At 32.7% G+C, this 17750-nt stretch overlaps 1 protein-coding gene across 1 annotated transcript; it reads right to left on the reverse strand.

The window, feature by feature from the left end:
* Positions 1-14818: 14818 nt before the first annotated feature.
* LOC105972033 (F-box/kelch-repeat protein At3g23880) lies at positions 14819-16188 on the reverse strand. Its single transcript, XM_012996967.2, has one exon. It carries the CDS (start codon positions 16062-16064, stop codon positions 14979-14981), a length of 1086 nt encoding a protein of 361 aa, XP_012852421.2. The 5' UTR covers positions 16065-16188; the 3' UTR covers positions 14819-14978.
* Between the last annotated feature and the right edge of the window lie 1562 nt (positions 16189-17750).

The following is a 17750-nucleotide window of genomic DNA, read 5'->3' on the forward strand; positions in this document are numbered from 1 at the left end:
TTCATGCATTTCATTTTTTACGTCCAACCATTACAATGCATATTTTTCTAGAACCACTTGTCAATGCCACCGGAATGTTATGTAATAAAGTAAAAATTGGCCAAATAATAAAGTCAAAATATATTTATTTATATCATACAAATGTAAGGGTAAAAGGGTAATTAAGCTACATAAACTAACGGTGTTAAATATTTGAGGGTTGGCCGTTAAGTGGAGTTGCCATATTTTGTCGCATTTTATAGTATAATGAGGTATATGCGACACTGATGGTATTATACAGGGGTGCAGTTTGTATTTAATCCTAAAGAAAAATCCCTTACAACCTAGTTTGGTTGGAAGATTAACTCAAATTAAATACACAATAAAATTTAATTTGATGTTTGATTAACTCAATATTTTTTTAATTTTCAGGTTGACCCAGAAAAGTTATTTTTATTTGGACTTGATAAACAAATAAACAATTCATTAACTTAAGAAAATTGTGCCTTGATAAAACAATTCATTAAACAATTGTGCCTTGATACAATACATCAATAACAAAATTGTTCTTCTAATTTCTCCTCTCTTTTACAATGCCAAATTTCATTAACTTAAGAAATACTAAATTAATAAAATTTAAAAATAAAAGTGAAACAAATTTGAAAAACATATATTTTTTTTTATTTTTTTAGACAAATAATAAAAGAAAACTTAAAAATAAAAAATAAATATTTATTTGTTGATCGATTAAACTGAAAATAGACTGCTTAGATGAAGAGCTTATAATGAAAATAAAAAACCTACACTGAAAATAGACAATTTAGTTGGAAAATTTAGACTGAAAATATGCATCTTAGATTGAAAATGGGGATTTAGACCGATGAGAAAAACCTTTTATAGTGCGTGGTTGGCGGAAATTAGACGGTCGGCGATACGAGACTGGTAGGGAGAGACCGAGGAGTGGAAAAAATGTCGGGGAGCGAATGTTGTTTTGAGGATCAATGGGTGGATGAAAATAATGTATTTTCAGGCTAAAATATTTATTTTCAGTATAAGCCCTCTAATTAAGTTGTCCGAGTAATAAAATGTGAAAATATGACCATCTTGATTTTAAGGATGTCTTGATTTGAAATGGCATCTCTTAATTTAAAAGGGTATCAATGTCCAGGGATGATATATATATATATATATATATATATATATATATATATATATATATATATATATATATATATATATATATATATATATATATATATATATAGCTGCGGCTATATGCAAGACTAAAACCACTTGTGCAAGACCAAATTAAATTTTCAATGTATAAATACTATAATACCCTTACTTGTTAAAAAAATAGAAAATTCCAAATGTGCAAGACCAAAAATTCAAAAACACAAAAAACCCTATCACAAGACCACAAGACCAATTCTCATCTTCTCCATCTTCCAAAACCCACAAGACCTTTCTCCTTCCTCCTTCATAAACCCACAAAACCTAAACATTCAAAATAATCAAAACTCAACAAATATTTAAAAGATGGTAAGTATGGAGTCAGAAGACATCAAAATAGAAGATTTTACGGTGGAAGAACCCAAGAAGGTATGCATTTATGGGTTTTTTTTTAGCTAGAATATCGTTTTTCCAAAAACAATCCGCGCAAACGAATTCGACATGTACAGGTCGATTTTTACCCATAAAATTCGACGCTTAAGTGTCGATTTGTAGCACAGTTTTTCGACACCTTGATGTCGATTTTTACCAATTTCAAATTTAATTTGTTTTTCCTCTTTTTCAGTAAGGTTGAACAAAATTAGGAAGGTGGGCGTAGGTGGTGGAGCTTGGGCGGCGAAGCTTGGGCGGCGGAGCTTTGACGGCGGAGAAGGTGGGCGCATGTATGGTTTGAGGAGGGGGTGTTGTTTGTTTTTTTAAACGCATCTATTTTTTTTTTCCTCATTATTTGTATTTGGTCTTGCATGAGAAAAAAAAAAGCCAATTTAATTTATGGGTATATTTGTCGTTTCATCTTAATAAAACAGAATCTTTTAGATCTTTCTTTAATTTGGTCTTGCACAAGTGAAATTAGTATTACATATAGCCGCAGCCTATATATATATATATATATATATATATATATATATATATATATATATATATATATAAAAGAGAATAAATTGAGAATAAAATTGTGGCTAAATATACGAGGCATAGCCAGAAAATTTAGGAACCAAACAATTTGTAAACTTAAACAATTCCTTGGAGATCATTTCTGATCTTTTTACAGTTCTAGCTCCCATTTGTAATGATACAACTGCATTTTAGGTTAGTGTAGTGCCAACAAAGCAATGTATAAGTAATTGACTAGTAATTTTACTCTTGTAACTCTGGTTTGAGTTATAAGTGAACATACCAATGCTTATTGATCCAAGAAAACAAAACAAAAAAGAAAAAAAAAATCAAACTTACTAATGCAGTAATGCTTAGGGATGGCAATATTACCCAACCCGGCGGGTACCCGCCCCGCCCCGCCCCATTTTAGACGGGTAATACCCGCCCCGTTTAGGATTGGGGCGGGTAAGGGTTTCACAATTTATACCCGCAATGGGTAAGGGGCGGGTACGGGTATAGTAAAATTTCCCCCGTACCCGCCCCGTTTACCACCCGTATTTTTTATTTACCTATAATACCCTTGTATGTATTATTTTTCTATTTATTTGCTTTCTATTTATTTTGTACTAAGTATTGTCGAGCATAGGTGACTGGGTGGCTTGTTAAAAGACAACGATGCGTGCTTTTAATTTCTGATGTAATATGTTATTTGATAAAATGATTGTTGATTTGCATTTATATTTTAATTGTATTTTTAGTATATATATATATATATATATATATATATATATATATATATATATATATATATATATATTTGCATTGGAAAAAAAAAGATATATTTTTTAAGGAACATAACTAGAATTGATTTTTATATTCAAAATAAGAAGGAAAAGCTTAAATGGAAGCGAAAAGGAAAAACGGGTCGTCAAACGGGGCGGGGATCCGCGGGTGCAAAATGGGTCGGGGGCGGATTCTAAAATTCCAACCCGCAACGGGTATGGGGCGGGTGCGGGGATTGCGATACCCGCCCCGTACCCGCCCCATGGCCATCCCTAGTAATGCTTTGGCCATCTTCATCACTTTGAACACAGTACAATATATACATATCAATTGGAATAATTATATTTTTCGTCCTTATACTATACCACTTATTCATTTTGTGTCCCTGTATAATTGAGAGCTACAAAATCGAAATAATGTTTGATAACCTTTAGCATCGAGCTGCCTACATGGATGCTTAAATTTTTGCAGCATTTGTAAAAATTTGACGACGCAAACAAAAAAATTCTTGTTCGGTAGCTTTTAACATAGGCGGCGGATATATGCAAGTCCATTTTTTTATTAGTTCAAACCCACATAAATGAGTTTATTAGTTCAAGTCCGTAAATTAATTTAATTTTATTACATCAAGACCAAACATGACGAATATACCTGTATCAATAAATAATACCCATATACAAACAAACTAAAATTTTAATTTGTTCAAGACCAAAAAATAAAAACAAATAAAAAAAAAGAAAAAAAAAAGAAAAGAGAAAAAAAAAAGAAAAAACTCACAACTGCCGCCACAAAACCGCCGAGACACCGACCAGCTAGACTTCCACCGCGCCAACGACGACCAGCGACCCACCCACCGCACCACCTCCACTGCACTTTCACCACCACCCCACCACCACCAACAAGTCCTTTTTACTAAACTTTTGTTTGTCAATTCAAAAACACTAATCGAGCATCGATTCTTGATAAATATGCCTGGATGAACATTAATATATGCTTACTTCTTGTTTGTTTGCAATGCTTTAGCCGATTTTGGAAAAAAAATGAGATTGAAATTGATTTTTTTATGTGTTTTCGTTGGTTTCCCAAATCGGTTTATCCAGACCGATTTTGTACACGAAAATCGGCGTCAAAATGCCGATTTTTGTTAACCAAATCGGTGACACAACGCCGACTTTACAAGTCAAAATCGGCGTTGTAATGCCGATTTTTTTTTTTTTATGATTTATGTTTTTTATTTGGTTTTGAATTTCATTAAGGGTAAATTAATATTTTTATGTTAGATGTCTTGAACTAATAAAAAAATGGGCTTGTATATATCCGCCGCCTTTAACATATTATGGCTTTCATGTAACATGCCCAAATATGTATTTTGTGATTTTTATTGCAGTATATTGATTTGTTTCCAAGGATTTTGTGTACAACCTAGGAAAATGCTACATATCAATTCCAAAACCGGACATGTTGAAAAACAGGGGAAAAAATATAGTTTCCGTCCCTCAAGTTTGCATCGATTTCATATTTGGTCACTCATGTTCACAAAAAACACATTTGGTCCCTTATGTTTCAGAAGTTCAACATTTTTAGTCATTCCCATCAATTTTCCATTAGTACTAACGGAATCATGCGTGTGTCCACCACTGTCTTAACTGACAGACTAACGGTAAATTGACGGAAATGACCGAAAGTGTTAAATTATTGAAACATGAGGGACTAAATGTATTTTTTATGAACATGGGGGACCAACTGTGAAATCAATGCGAACTTGAAGGATGAAAACTGTAATTTTCCCAGAAAAAAATAGACATCTAAAGAAATGTACTTCAAAACAGTGTTCTAAAAATCGGCGAGGCGGTCCAAAACCTTCACGATTTTAGTGTAAAGGTTTGAAAAATCGGTTTTTTGCCTGTGAGGCGGTTTTAGGCGGTCTGAGGCGGTCTGAGGCGGTCAAACCTTTAAGACCGAAAGTTTTTTTTTTTTTTTTTTATAATTCGAAATAAAAGTTGGATTTTAATAAAAGAAAATATGAGTTTATGCCTTATTTTGTTTATGTTAATTATTATTGTTAAAGAACTGAATAAATGTTAATTCAAAAATTTTGCTTTTTTATTTATATTTTATAAGGATATTTATGTATTATGATCTTATAATTATTAAACTTTTATTATGTTATTAGGATATATATATGATGGAGATATAACTATGTTTAAATATCTTTTTATATATGTTTGGAGTATTTATAAATAATATTTAGAAATATATTATATTAAATTTTAAAAACCGATTAATCACCGCCGCACCGATTAATCGTGAGTCGGTGCCTGACCGACTCGGACCCGATTACCGCCTTTTACAACCTTGCTTCAAAATGAGGTTAAATATTTGCAATATTATAACGAAGAATCAAATTCTTGGGAGGAATAGAATTAAACTTCAAATGATTTCACAGTCGGGTTTATCGTTTTGCATTACGAGAAGGTCATCAAAATCGAACATGCAACATATCACAAGATAACGTCATCCTTCATTACACGGGATAAACTAATCTTTTGTCTCCCTTAAGTAACAATGTATTTTCACACGTTAGACACTATATAAAAAACAACCGCAAGCACGAGAGACAATATTTGCAACATATTTGACATATCTTTAAATCGAAAGACAAGTCGTATAAAATGCGTATCGACTGCATCAAGGTGCGTGCATAAAAATCATCCACCCATTTCTTCTGTCATTAAAGAATGCTCTTTCTTCTACGCAAAAGTATATAAACTTCAAGTTTCGATATAAACTTAAACACTGCCCATGCTCATTTTAAAGCCTAACACGAGTTCCCGATCAAACAAACGATCACTATGCATCTTTTCACTTTTTAACAAGAAATAGAAACAAAGATTTAAGTGTTGGATCATTAATCCAACGTTGGACTTATATGTGAAATATTATGTGTTGCAAGACTGTCACGTAAAGTTAAGCCCGTTAAAGTGATCGACTAAGGTTTATCTGGATTGGGTTTTGATGTGTCTACTAGGGTGTGGGCCTTTAATGTGTAGAGACATTAGGGTAATTTTATTATAGTGATGGGCTAAAATAAAATTACACAAGATAGCCCATTAGGTTATCTATATATATTGGTCATGGTCCCCGGGTCACATGTACTAATTCCATTCTCTATGTATTCCATCGACATAAAGATAACGAAGAGAAGTCTAAAGGGTTCTCGGGTTCGGATGTACATGATGATCTGGAAGATCTATGATCGTTTTATATCAATTCCACCGGAGTAAGGTACGCTTCCAATTTATGTTTATGTACAATATTCTTGATGATTCGGCATGACGGTTCCATGGGATTTATTCAAGTTTATTCCAACAAGTGGTATCAGAGCCACCATGTCTTGAATTATCGGGGATATTATGTTCGTTAAATTTCCCTATTTCGAAGTTATGCGAAATATGATTTTGTGGATTCAATTCTGAAAATTATGGTCCGATTATGAACTTGGAATTGTACTGTTATGTTATGTGACAATTTCTTAATTTATTAAAATTCATCCGGCCTGTTGTTTGTTAATTGTTTAATTAATTTAAGAATTGTGTTATTTAATTGCTGAATTCCAAATCGGGAGATTGGTTTGTTTATGTAAATCTGAATCTCGATTTCATTACGATTCTATAGGAATCTTTTAACAGTTGTATGATTAAGCTTACCTTTTGGGTTGATTAATTTCAAATTTGGGTTATTAATCCATTGGGTTGAAGGATAAAGTTTACGGTCAAAAAAATTCTGAAATTCCAATTTTCAGCGGTGAATGAATGGCGGCTGATTTGGTTTTCCGGCCGAGCCATCCTTCGACACCACCGCTGCAATGATTCTCACACCACCATCTTCTTTCCGTTTCCGGCGGCCAATATAGCGAACGCAAGTGATTGTCCTTCGCAATTCTTGGCGGTGGGGATTCGCTAATAAGGGATTTTTAGTGGCCAACGGAGAGAGACTGTGAGTTGTGTGTTTTCGGCGGTGGTGTTGCTTAGGTTGCAGTCATGGTGGTGGCGGCGGGTCTGAAAGAAAATTAGGTTTATGAAGTTTCGGAAAATTACAATTTAACCCCAGATTTAAGGTTTCTGTAATTCCCAATTTGGTCCCCTAATTTAAGTTTGAGATATTTAGCAATATTTCAATTCAGCCCATATTTCGGTTATTCCTGATTTTGAGCCTGGGTCGATTTTAAATAATGTAAAATCTGTATTACAACCCTCAAAGCTTTCGAAAAGTGCACTTCAGTCCCCAGCTTTAAAGTTTCTCTCAAAACTGTGATAAATATTCAGAAAATATATTTTTTTAACCGCCAAATTAAGTATTTCTGAATCTTAGATCCCTTTTCACTCAAAGGCTTTTCTTTCAAAATTACAATCCAGTCCTTTAAGTTGAAAGATTTTCTTGTTTTGGGGCAAGGGCAATTTTTTAAGGAATAAAAAGTTAATTTAAAGTTTTTTTTTTTTTTTGGGCCACTTGAAATTCATGTTTTATGAAGAATCAAACGAATAAGTGAATTATTTTTAATTCTCTTTAAGAACTTGTTTGGTCAATAAAGTGAGATTCAGTTTGAATTTCAATTTTAATTTCCTGAGGCATTTTATTTTGGGGAATTTCAGATTTCTAAAGTTTGGGTCTTCTTGGATTGAAATTTGGATTAATTAGTCAAATTATGGATATGAATTATTATAATTCAATAGGTTTTGACTCATTAAAGTAATGGTTGTTTGTCAATATATGTATGAGTTATCATGTATAACTCAATAAGCTTTGACCCAATCGATATTTGGCACGTAGACTCGTGAATTTATTATAAATTTGAGTCTTCATTGTTTTGTGAAAATTCATAAGAATTTGGATTTATTTGTCCGAAATTTATTGTTGGCTTTAAATCTAATAAGGTTGAATTTGTGAGCTCATTTTTTGTACTTTAAGCTCAAATTCAAATAAATATGAATTTTATGATTTATGGTTTAGGCTCATCTTTGGGTTATAAAGTGAAGATTTCTAGTCGACTTTATTTTGACTTTAAATCTAAATAACGTGGGATTTGGGTTCATAAGGTAATTTAATTAGGCCTATGACTAAAGATTTTTTGAGAAAGTCTATTGGCTTAAATTCAGTTAAAATTCAAATATTGGTTTGATTTATGTATTTTGATATGAATTAAGAGAAGCAGCATCTCGCCTAAGTGAGCTCTCCTGTGAAACTTAATTTATTTTAAAATACAAAAGATTTTGTGCATGTAATAATGTGGGTATTGTGTCGGCCCTAAGGAAGGCCAATACTTTGCTGAATTGCATGTGCATATTGTGGTGGTAAACGCGTGGCGATTATTTGGTGTTTTGCATGTGAATAATAGTTTGACCCTAAGGTAGAATTATTATTTGATGTGCTCTTCTTGTCAGTGTTTGATTACTACACCAAGATATCACTTACAAGTTAATATCATTGTCCAAAGATAAGTTATTAATGGAGTGCCCGATATCTTGAGATGGAATATACCTTTATTTGAATTTGTGGTTGATATATAATAAATATGTGATGGTTATTAGAATTTCATGTGAATTGTAAATTGGCCCTAAGGTAGATTTATTGTTTGACACGATAGTTTACCGTCAATATTTATTTATAAAAAGTTCCCGCTTAAAAGTTAACGAGTCGTCCATAACGTCAAGTTAACATTGGGCTAGGTATTTTATGATAAATGAACCCAATTCCGTTTAATTATGTCATACATACATAGATTCTATTTGATATTTTTATGACATAATAGTAGTTGTGAGCATGTCTTCTTGTTTATGTTCTCTATTTAGTTCATGCTTCCGCTTCTGCATTATCTGTCAATGTTAATTTTGGTTCTTGTGCTTTATAGCACAATTTACTTATTATTTACGGTGCATAGATCTTGATTTTATCTTTTAAATAGAACGACCAACTAGTTTTTTTTTCGGAATTAAAAGTTTCCTTAAGGTTAAAATAAAAGGGACTTAAAGAATATGATCGTTCTAATTATAAGTATTAAGATCATTTGGTGCATCATTTAAGAAATCTTTAGGGGCATCAAGATTGATAGGGCAAGTACTAGAATGTTTCTCAAGGCACTTTTGATACGTTTTATTATTAAAATGACAAGCTTGAATCAAGTATAGTTGTGACTAATCTTGATTTATAATTAATAAGAGAGAAGAAACATAAAGGAGTACATTAAGTATTAGTCTAATCTCATTTTCGGCTTAAGCACTAAAGTTACGGTTATTTATTAACCTTAAAGTGCATATGGTTTGATTTTTCTTTCTACATCTATAGTCAACATAAAGTTTGTTCCAAAACCTAAATGATAAATGAATTCTTTGTCAGCTCATGTTTGACTATGTGTAGGAATAAAATGACATAAACGAGAAAAGACTAAAAGTACGCAGTTAACTACTATCCCATAGAATGACACATTGTTGCAGTAGAGACGTCATAATAGATTTTCTAAAAGTAACAGAACCATGTCCGCTTTATCTGTTATTTAAAGATATGAGTCTCCAAAGTATGTCAAATGACAAGTAAGGTTTTGCTTCTAATCTTAAGAGAAGCACTAAAGACTGCAACATATGATTTTAAAGACGGGATGTATAAGATCTCTTAAGGATATTGAGTTTAAGGGGGGAAGGGTTATACTCATTGTTGTATGAAAGAGAGAATTTATTTTTCTCATTTTGTTGCTATAAACAATAATAAAAATACTGTCTTCTCCCACATGAAGGAAATTGCTCCTTAAAGATAAACTCAACAACCTTAAGAGAATACAATATTAAATTGAGTTAAACTTAAGATGATAATGACATTTGGGATCTTATCAATTGTCAAAAGTGTGTAATCATTTGGTCACAAATGTATATTTGAGACCGTTTGAATTTCAATAGGCTATGTTGAAAAAGTTATAACTAAAGTCTAATCACCTAGAGTTTCACTCAATACGGACTCTGTTTTAGAGTTTTAGGATTCCCTAAACGGTGTTACAACTCATAATGATTATCTCATATTTGTGAGGTAAATAAAGTTAATGTTTGTATATACCATGTGATACGCACTCAATGCCCAATAAAGATCTTACGGTAAAAGAAGAATGCAAAAGGTTCCCTTGCTGTCAGCTTTGGGAAATTATACGCACACTTCGGTATGTACGCATTCGGCTAAATCGTACATAAAGTTAGGCAGATATATAAATAATCCTTTGAAGTGGATCTTTGAATAGAAACAAAAGGATTATACAGTAATTATAGAGAACATAAGGTCATTTATGCTCATTTATCGAAATCAGTTCATTTGGGAGATCATTTGGTTTTTTTTGATTTCGAGTTTGTATGATGCTTGTACATTATAGATCCATTTAATGTATACCTAATTAAAAGAGAATTTAAGTACGAGTGTTTAGCCAACACCCAAAACTCTTTTAACTACAGTAACTAGTTTATATAAGCATCTTATTTTGTAATATACAGAGTGAATAGGTGTCTATAAAATACATCGATATAAACTCCATTATGTGTACACACTAAGGATGTCACCCAAAAGGTCTCATGTGCATATTGCTCGTATGGGTGTCATATTATTTAAGGATATTCGGTTTTAGTGGGAGTTTATAATAAATGTGTTATTTTGGCGTAGACACAATTTTTGGGTTAATTCGGATTAAGGATACTCTTAGGATAATTTCTGCAGAAATAAGGTTTTGGTTTATTCACACTCTGATTTGTTAAGGTTTGATCTCGTTAAGGAGGACCAATTGGAAATAGGTATGTTAAGGTCACATTGCATGACATTTCCATGCTACACATCCACATCATAATCTATGTCATTCAATTCTGTTGATATTGTGACCATTGTTGGGTCCCGTTACGACTAATGTGAACGAAGGCCCCTTTGATTCAGTGTTAGCATGATTGATGGACGAGATTGGTTATAGACACACTTCAGTAATGACAGCAAAGTTGAGCTCAAAATTTATTTATGCAACCTATAATTATAAAGTTACACATATAGTCCAAGTGGGAGATTTTGGATCATTAATCCAACGTTGGACTTATATGTGAAATATTATGTGTTGCAAGACTGTCACGTAAAGTTAAGCCCGTTAAAGTGATCGACTAAGGTTTATCTGGATTGGGTTTTGATGTGTCTAATAGGGTGTGGGCCTTTAATGTGTAGAGACATTAGGGTAATTTTATTATAGTGATGGGCTAAAATAAAATTACACAAGATAGCCCATTAGGTTATCTATATATATTGGTCATGGTCCCCGGGTCACATGTACTAATTCCATTCTCTATGTATTCCATCGACATAAAGATAACGAAGAGAAGTCTAAAGGGTTCTCGGGTTCGGATGTACATGATGATCTGGAAGATCTATGATCGTTTTATATCAATTCCACCGGAGTAAGGTACGCTTCCAATTTATGTTTATGTACAATATTCTTGATGATTCGGCATGACGGTTCCATGGGATTTATTCAAGTTTATTCCAACATTAAGTCTTTTTGACTTTATCGGGATTCAGTTCGTGTATCTATTTTATCTAGCCATACATGAAAGATTTGATACGCAGTTCAAAAAACCCAATCAAAATTGTCATCTGATTTCCTCGTGGAGTTGCTTCGGTGGAGTTTATTTTCTAGTTCGTCCTTAATAAATTGAGCAACATAATTCAATTCCACGAGTCCGACAATGAGGTAGTGTGTAAAGCTAAAGAAATGCAAATACTTACCGACAAGATTCACAACATAAAATTAAGGGTAAATTACGGCCACCCCTGCGGTAAGGTCAAATTACGAGAAGAAAAAAAATCCTCTTGTTTGGGTAACGATAACCGCCCCATCAACTATGAATATTCTTACATGTTCACCCATTTATGGTGTCAAATTCAACATAATCTTCTAGATTCCGTGGAATGTTCGCTAGTGTGTGCTCATTTTGTGCAAAAATGCAGTTTGTACTCAACCCTGATACTTACAAGTCAAAAGACGCATCTCATGATCATCTTGTTTCAAAATGTGGAGCTCGAATGGGGTAAAATGAATACAAAATTGAGAATATTCCACATAATCTAGAAGATTCCACTAAATTTGACACTGCAAGGGTGGCCTTGTAAGAAGATTCACATTTAAGGGGTGGTTCTAATTATCCAAACATGAGGATTTTTTCGTAATTTAATCTTACTTCAAGGGTGGCCGTAATTTACCATAAAATTAGGGTCTTTCTAGGGTGAGACCACCTGTGTTCTAAACTTATATGAGATATGTATTAATCACCATTAATTTTCTAAGATTAAATCTGGACCCTAGGAAAATAACATGGCATATGTTCTAAAAAATGAAGTACTTTACCAAATTATCCTTCGATTATTTTTTTTATTAAATTAAATTACTATTGAATTGTCTAATTTTCCCCCTACTATATTTAAATTAAATAATTAATTTAAATTCATTGTGACCGAGTTTTATTTGATAAATAATCGAAAAAAAATGCATTCATTAGGGATAGAACTTGAGACATCTTAATAAATTCATCACTCCTAACCATCCGAGCACATTAATTTATTATTATATATTTAACCATAATTGTATAAATACTGTTAATTAAAATATTAAATTTTTTTTTTTTGAGTAAATTCAAGTCCATTACAAGGGGAAGTAGGGGAGGGGGGGACTCGAACCCTAGACCGTTACCCTATTGGTAAAGGCTAGGTACCAACTCTCCTAATGAGGGTTGGTAATTAAAATATTAATTGCAACATTCATTATTATTAAATGATATTAAATAAATTATTAACAAATTTAATATAATAAAGTTTGAAAATATATAAAGAATTGCAGTTCAATACGCCAAACATCTATCATTAATTATATAATATTAGAATTATTAATAAACTCCACCATTTAAAAATGTAAAGAATGCTCAATTAAATATAAAAAAAAATGCATAACTTAATTCAAACTCACTTATGTTATTAAATCGATAGTGTGACAAATCCAAATAAAAAATAAAATAATATGTTTATTTAGAAGAAGAAAAATTTATAACTCATTCCAATTAGTTGTTTTCTCACTTTAAAATAAAATTATATACTACAAATATTATATTGTGAATTTTCTTATAATATTTAATTTAATCAAATAGTAAGATTTGAATCGATTAAGTTCAAATCCTTTCAATTAGTAAACATTATTCAAATATTTGAATCGGTTGCTTAACTATTGACATAACGTGTTACATAATTGATTTAACTATTTATAAGTAATGTCTAATATCTTTTTAATTCAATTTTGTCATAAAAAATAATAAATTTAATTCCCAACACATGTAAGAACCTAATCGTAAATCGTAATATTTTATCAAAGCGTAATATTTGAACCAACTAAGTTCAAGTCCTTTCAATTTGCAATTATTCAAATATTTGAATCGATTAATTAGCGCGCTCAACTATTGACAAGAACGTTTTAATCAAATTAACTATTATTAATTAGAGTGTAATACATTTTTAATTCAATTTTATCATAAAAAAATAATTCCTAAATTACGTAAGAATCAAAGTATAAGATTAATTAAAGCGTATGATTTGAATCAATTAAGCGCAAATCCTTTTAATTTGTAAATATTATTCAAAAATTTGAATCGATTAAGTTCAACCACTGACAAGAACGTATTAATCGAGTTAACTATTTATAATTAAAGTCTACAATCCTTTTAATTCAATTTTAACAAAAAAAATAATAATATAATTCGTAAAATCGTAAGAATCAAATTGTAAATCGTAAGATTTAATCTAACCATGAATCGATTAAATCTTACGATTTTTACGAATTAAATTTTATTATTTTTTATGATAAAATTCAATAATAAAAAAATAAAAAAATAAAAAAAAAACTAAACTTTTACTATACATAGTTTGATTAATACGCTATTGTAAATTATTGAGTTTAACCGATTCAAATATTTGAATATTGTCTACGAATTGAAATGAGTTGAGCTTAATCGATCAAATCTTTGAATATTGTTTTTGAATTAAAAACACATGAGTTTAATTGATTCAAATATTACGATTTAATTAAATCTTACAATTTACGATTCAATTCAAACTTCAAATTCTTTCGAAATTCATTTTTAAATTACACGAGTTGATCAACATTTCCTTAGATTTTTAAAATATATTATATAAAGATCTGTTAGTATGGGATATTATTAATATATAATAATAATTATATGAGAATTAATAATTTATTTAACGTTATTTATATAAGTTTTATAACCATTATAAATTGTAGCTTTGTGATATATATCCGTATTGTTAGTTTATTGTTAATTACGTGTTGTGTCTTAATGGTAAGTATTCTCATATGTTTTCAGACTGTCACAAGTTCGAATTCAAGTTGATGCAATTTTGGATGGGTGGTTTAATGATTTTTATGCATAATGATATAATTGACTTTATAAATTTTAATTCAGCAATAAATATATATTTAAAATTGCATTAAAATAGAGAGGGTAAAATTGACATTTCATTAATAATTTATAATTGCCGATTTTTTTTAAAATAATTATTGTACAAAAGGTATTTACGACAATAAAGAAATTAGGAAAAAATAAGTTTTTTTGTTGGGACACGTGTCGCAATTTGAAGGGTAACACAAATCTCATGGTAGAAACACCCATAAAATTAATGCAGAGTTCCCCTAGTACCCCACTAGAATAAATAAATAAGTAGTACCTCACTAGAATAAATAAAGAAACAAGCATACTTTCTCAAAGTATAGCACAGCCGAAAGTTTTCCATGGATAAACAGTATTACCAATGAATCATCTTTATCCTAAGAAAATAAACCATTCAAAAAACTCATAAATATGCAAAAAAAAAAAATGGAAACATAAAATTGTTTCAATAATTTAAAGATTAATCGATATCTAAACCAAAACATAAACACACGAACAACTTGCCTGCCAATGCCATCAAGCTATTCTTCACCAAAACGCATCTCCATTCGATTCGGTTTCTCCTCGATTGGATCTCCACTGACACGTCATCATCTAAAGCAAGACCAAGCTTTCGACGTAATTATCAACATAGAACAACATCGTACACCCGTAGATTCCGAGATCCTCACTCTGCATCTGCTTAGTCTTTAAATTATAGACGGCCAACCCAAGACTACGTAACGCGAGCAAAGCTTCGCCACTGTTCCGAAATCCAACGACTCTTGCACTTACTTCGACGGTATACATCTTCGTCCAAGATTCTTTCACACGGTACTCCTTCATCGCCCACATATCCCACGATTCGTAACCTTTATTATATTTGACCACGCCGAGCGACTCCCCGATCACGAAAATGCACAGCATTTTTAAACACTCGCTCGCCAGACAATCCGGCAACATTACTTCGCCGAACACCTCGTCCCCGACATCGAATGCCAGGAACGAAGCGCGACGATCGACCGGGTTGAGTGCTAGCCAATGCACAACCCCGTTCAAGAAAGCCTGACAGTAAGCCTGACAGTAGCCAGTTTTAAGAGCCCGCAGAGCAACTCCAACTCCACCACTCAGCCTCCGCCAACTCCGTGTCTTGACGGAAAACACCTCAGCACCAAAATCATTGGGCTTATAAACCAACCTCACAACCTTATGGTGGGCGTGATTCGCGGCGGATCCGAACCCCAGCACGACCATGTGGGATTCTTTCGGGTTGATAGTGGGGGTGGGCAAGACGAGATGAGTTCTAATAGATGGGTTCCATAATATCACGTCCTTCGGAGAAGAACGTGCGGAGCAAGTTTCCAACAGGCACACGACTCCGTCGCAGCAGCCGACTATCGGGGAACATGCGGTACGTGATTTTACGGGGAATTCGAGATGCGAGGAGGAATTGACGGAAAGGGCTCCGTTTTCGGCGACGAGGTTTAGCAACGAAAAGTGTTCTCGCTCGTCGGTTTGATCGAAACGCTTAAGGAGGATTTGGGTGTGGTTTTTGCCTTCTGAGAGATGTGATTGGATGAAGTTAGGGCTTGTGATAATCGACCGCCATGATTTGCAGACGGTGGTGAATCGGATTAAGGATTTGACCGGCAGTTTTTGGAGGATTGCGGACTGAAGCTCCGCCGGAAAGTAGTCCGACATAACTCACCGATGAAACTGGAGCTCCGCCGGAAATTTGCTCAACGCGCTGTGTTTTTGGAGATGAATTTTCTAGGGTTTTTTTTTTTTTTTTTTTTTGATAAGTGAATTTTCTAGGGTTTTATTAAGAACCCTGAACTAGGCTTTGTGTAAAGGATAAAATACGCTTCAACCCCTATAGATGTTTTATTTTTGCAATTTTCACCCTAATTTTTTTTAAAAAGGATGCATATTATTTTTGGACAAAATGCACTTTGCCCCTATAAATTAATTTCTGTTTTTCGCAGTTCTCCACACCCCCTCCCCAAAAAAACAAATTTTAAGATGGACATTCCCCCCTCAAAAGATTTTATTGATTGCACTTTGCCCCATAAGCCAATTTATGGAGGGCATTGTGCAACAAAAATAACATTTCAAAGGGGCAATGTGCAAACATGGAATGTTTTTAAGGGGCAACTTGCAATAAAAATAATATTTAAAGGGACAACGTGCAACAAAAATCATCAATTCTGATGAATAATCCATCGGAATTTTGCTATCCGGGAAATGTGCAACAAGAATAATATTTTGAAGGGGGGTTTTCACTTTTCAAAATTTTGACGGGGTAAAGTGCGAAAATTACAAATATACAGCGGGTGATGTGCAATTTAACCTATTATTTTGGTTGCACTTTGCCCCAAAAATCATTTTTTGGAGGGTATTGAGCAACAAAAATAACATTTTAAGGGGCAATGAGCAAAAAAATAGTGTTTTTAAGGGGTAACGTGCAACAAAAATAATCACTTACGATGAATAATCCATCAAAGTGTTGCTATCGTAACATGCACTTTTCAAAATTTTGAGGGGATTAATATCAATACCTCATAATGATGTGGCATTTAATAAAGAGTGACGTGAGAGAGAAGAGAGTGTGGTGGTGGTGGAGCCCCTAATGAAAATGAGGCTTGTACGCCTTGGCCCAGGGCCGGCTCTGCATATATTAATAGTGGATTGTGAAGGACCACCGAATAAATCATGCGATAAACACACAAAAGCTCGAGCTCGAAAAACTCAAATTCGAGTTCGACCTTTTTTTTAGTCAGCTCAGCTTGTTTACCCCCTACACCTAACGGATAGTCGAATATAAGTCTTTAAAGAACACCACATAATCTGTACCGAAAAAGAACTATAACTAGACGAGTGACTGCCATTACAGACCTCTCAAATGACTTCCACTTCTGTCACGTGCAACTTCAGAAAACCACAACAAACTAATTACCAATAAACCGTAACTCTTGGATATAATAATGTTGATGAAACTGTTGTAGTGATATTAATACCACGAAAACAAGAAGTAAACTGCACGAATGCATATCAATTTTAGAATCTCTACAACATATAAAGGAGGGATGAGTCTTAAACGACACGAGAAGTTTGTAAAGAAATTCGACATTTCTCATTGTATATGATTCAATAAATCCCAAATTCTTGAATTAAAAAATAATAAAAAAATAAACAGAGAAATTGGAAGGAGATTAGATACTTTCTATGCGGCATATAAGAAATCACAACCCGACAACCCAACCGGGACCCACAATGCGGCAATCGTAGCCTTCTAAACCCCGAGTACCGCACAATCATCCGACAAAGGACAAGTGAAAAAAGTGATCGAATCCAACCAGCTTTAGTTCAAGAATGAAATGTTTTCAT

The sequence above is a fragment of the Erythranthe guttata genome, chromosome 13, assembly GCF_056151865.1.
Source record: "Erythranthe guttata isolate IM_541 chromosome 13, IM_541, whole genome shotgun sequence".
Lineage (NCBI taxonomy): Eukaryota > Viridiplantae > Streptophyta > Magnoliopsida > Lamiales > Phrymaceae > Erythranthe > Erythranthe guttata.